This window comes from Ipomoea nil, unplaced genomic scaffold (genome assembly GCF_001879475.1).
Source record: "Ipomoea nil cultivar Tokyo-kokei standard unplaced genomic scaffold, Asagao_1.1 scaffold0666, whole genome shotgun sequence".
Classification (NCBI taxonomy): Eukaryota; Viridiplantae; Streptophyta; class Magnoliopsida; order Solanales; family Convolvulaceae; genus Ipomoea; species Ipomoea nil.
In genome coordinates this window covers 1,296,234-1,299,060 of record NW_017617094.1, presented here as the reverse complement: position 1 = coordinate 1,299,060, position 2,827 = coordinate 1,296,234, and the positions used below count along the sequence as shown (strand labels likewise).

General features: G+C 34.6%; 1 protein-coding gene across 1 annotated transcript; it reads left to right on the top strand.

Annotated features, from left to right (window-relative positions):
* The first annotated feature begins 600 nt into the window (after positions 1-600).
* On the top strand, positions 601-1,695 carry LOC109174811 (high mobility group B protein 3-like). The gene is made up of 4 exons (XM_019324050.1): positions 601-789; positions 967-1,011; positions 1,122-1,205; positions 1,328-1,695. Exons 1-4 carry the CDS (start codon positions 721-723, stop codon positions 1,415-1,417), a joined length of 288 nt encoding a protein of 95 aa, XP_019179595.1. The 5' UTR covers positions 601-720; the 3' UTR covers positions 1,418-1,695.
* Positions 1,696-2,827: the final 1,132 nt, after the last annotated feature.

The window sequence follows — 2,827 nt, the reverse complement described above, 5'->3', positions numbered from 1 at the left end:
AAAAAAAAAACAATTTTTAGTGACAAAAATTTAGTGATGGGTAGAAAAACCCCTCACTAAATGTATTATTTGTATAATTTTTGTGAAAGTAAAAAATTACTCTAATTAAAAGTTTATGATTTAGTGACAAAATTTTAATTATATATTTATTTTAAAAGTATACTCTGACTATTGACATGAAAGATATTGTTACCATCATCATTATCTGAAAATTATTTCACTCAAATCTCATTCCCACCAAAACCTTATTTTTAGGCGCCCAAGTCTAATTGCTTCTAAAACACTAGTACAAAATTGAACATACCACCGGCTTCGCACCCATCGCACAACTACCACCGGCTTCACGTCACACCCACCACCGTTCACAGCCACCGCGACAAAGCCACAGCCACCACCGCGACGCCGACGCCACAGCCGCTGCCACGCCGTTGATCTGAACCCCTCCCTTGCCCTGCGACGATGGCGGCCTCCCTGTGACGACGCCACAGCCGCCGGCTCCGATGTGAGTTTGTGAGAAATTTTAATTTATTGATTTCCTCTTGCCTATAAATAATTAACCATTCGCCTCTGCATAGTGTTCATGTATATTGTTATGTTATTTCATATTGTTAATAGTTCTTCAATATTTTCACTCTATTTTCCTCGTTTTCTCGTATGTATATTTAGGTTTTTTTTTTTCTTCTATTTGCTTGATTTTGTTTCTACTATTGCAATGATTTTATGGTATACAAGAGTGATTTCCGCAAGAATTACAAGGAGAATTTTCCTGATAACAAATCTATGGCCATTGTGAGATTTCTTAAAGCATTGCATTTAAGTTATTCTTAATACTAATTGCATAGTTGTTTGGATGATACGATCATAATGTTATTATTATTTTAAGCATTATCACTATTGTGTTTTTGTATATTAAAATTGAACCAAAGCTTCAATTGATAGATTATTTCCTGTTTAATTTCATTTAAGGTTGGGAAAGCTGGTGGTGAGAAATGGAAGGCAATGTCTGACTCTGTGAGCTCTGATCTTCTGCTTTAGAGTTATTATTAAGTTTGTGTATTTAAATTTGAATTAAATTGCTCGATACATCTGTCACACGTTTGCTATATGGACTCTACTGTTAGGAGAAAGCTCCATATGTGGCAAAGGCATCACCTCTGAAGTCTGAGTATGAGAAAGCTATGCAAGAGTTCAAGAAAAATGTCTCTGTAATTCTCTTTGAAATTGATCACTTTTGATATTTTCCTTATTTCACATCATTATTACATTACTTTTTGCTATGATTTTCCGCTAATGGCTTTTTAAATTATCCTCTACTTCTCTATTGTAGAAGAGTAGCAGCTCAGAAGCAACCGTGTCTGAAGAATCTGAGCAGACTTCTGAGGTGAAAGACAACTCTGAGCATGAAGCAAGCTGTTAGGTCTGTTGCAACAAAGTTTCCTTTACTGTAGGGTTTGGTATTTCAATTGTTTCACAATTCAGACTAATTCCTCATGATATAGTCTACCGTTTGCATGTTAATGAGTGTAGTACTTAGATGGTTTTCATACTTCTGTTGAATACATACTTGACAAGAATGTATCTACACATATATATACTTTCTATTATGAGAATGCAAACATGTCATCATATTATTAAGATGTGTGGACAATATCAATCTTGAAATGTTTTCCCTCAACCTTTAGAGCAGCTTTGGTGGTGCTACATCTTATTATATACTCACAGGATTCCAGAATTTCCCCCGGTTACTTGTCTGTACTTATATTGTAACTTGTAAATGCTCCGTAACTATTTTCTATATATCAGATTTGAAGATCTGAAGGACCAATTAAGAATGCGTTTATTGAAGAAGCGCAAAGTTAAAAGAATCCAGTTTGTAATTACAAATGGGGGTTTATCTATAGAATTGAATACATATGCTTTAATCCGTCCAACCAATCCAGGTCTGATTTTATTTCTTCATAGTTTCGTGAACCAAATATCTTCAAGATAATTGATAACTAATTTATTTTCTTCTTTCTCAGGGACTATTACTTGGCTTGATTCTGTCTCTAACCTTCCTATAAAGGTAATCAATCTTAATGTCTTCTATTCTCACAAACAAGAATACAAGATAAAACTTTAGCCTTGAGATGATGGTTTTAAATGAATCAAAATGAACAGCAGTCTCTGGACAGGGTAAACTAAGTGGAATTTAATAAAGTTGTTGTTAATTGACTTCCTGTAGTCTGTCTTTGTTTACTTATGTGCAACTGGGCAAGATAGAACAAATCTTACTTAAGTGACTACTGATCATTCACGTGTTCTCATATTCTACGTTTGATGTGATGAGCATTACTAGTTTGCTAACAAATTAATACTCAAATTTTTAATTACTTGGTGACTTCATTTAACAATGATCTATAGGTCTGTTGATCTCATGGTCTTACCAGTGAATGGTGACATTGTATTATGTCTAATTGATATCCTTGATCTCTAAGGTATCACCATTGTTCACTTCGAAGGTTGGTCCAGGGAACTGTCCATTCACTGTTATTGTGTTATGGGTATTGCACGACCTCTTCACTGGTGTTGCTTGAATATGTTTCACAACTCTAATCAGTATCTTCCAGTTTATGAGAGCCAAATACAAACCAAATGAAAATGAAAAATTAAATACTGAGAAAAGAGAGCATTGTTAGGATCAAATTCTTACAACAAACTGGTGTTTGTGAACTTCAGCATTTGCCAAAGAAAATGCATTTGCATAGAGAACCAAAAGGCTAATGAACAAGAAAGGGTAGAGCGATTTAGCAATGCTGTGGCTGAATGCTTCCATGTTGCAATTCAG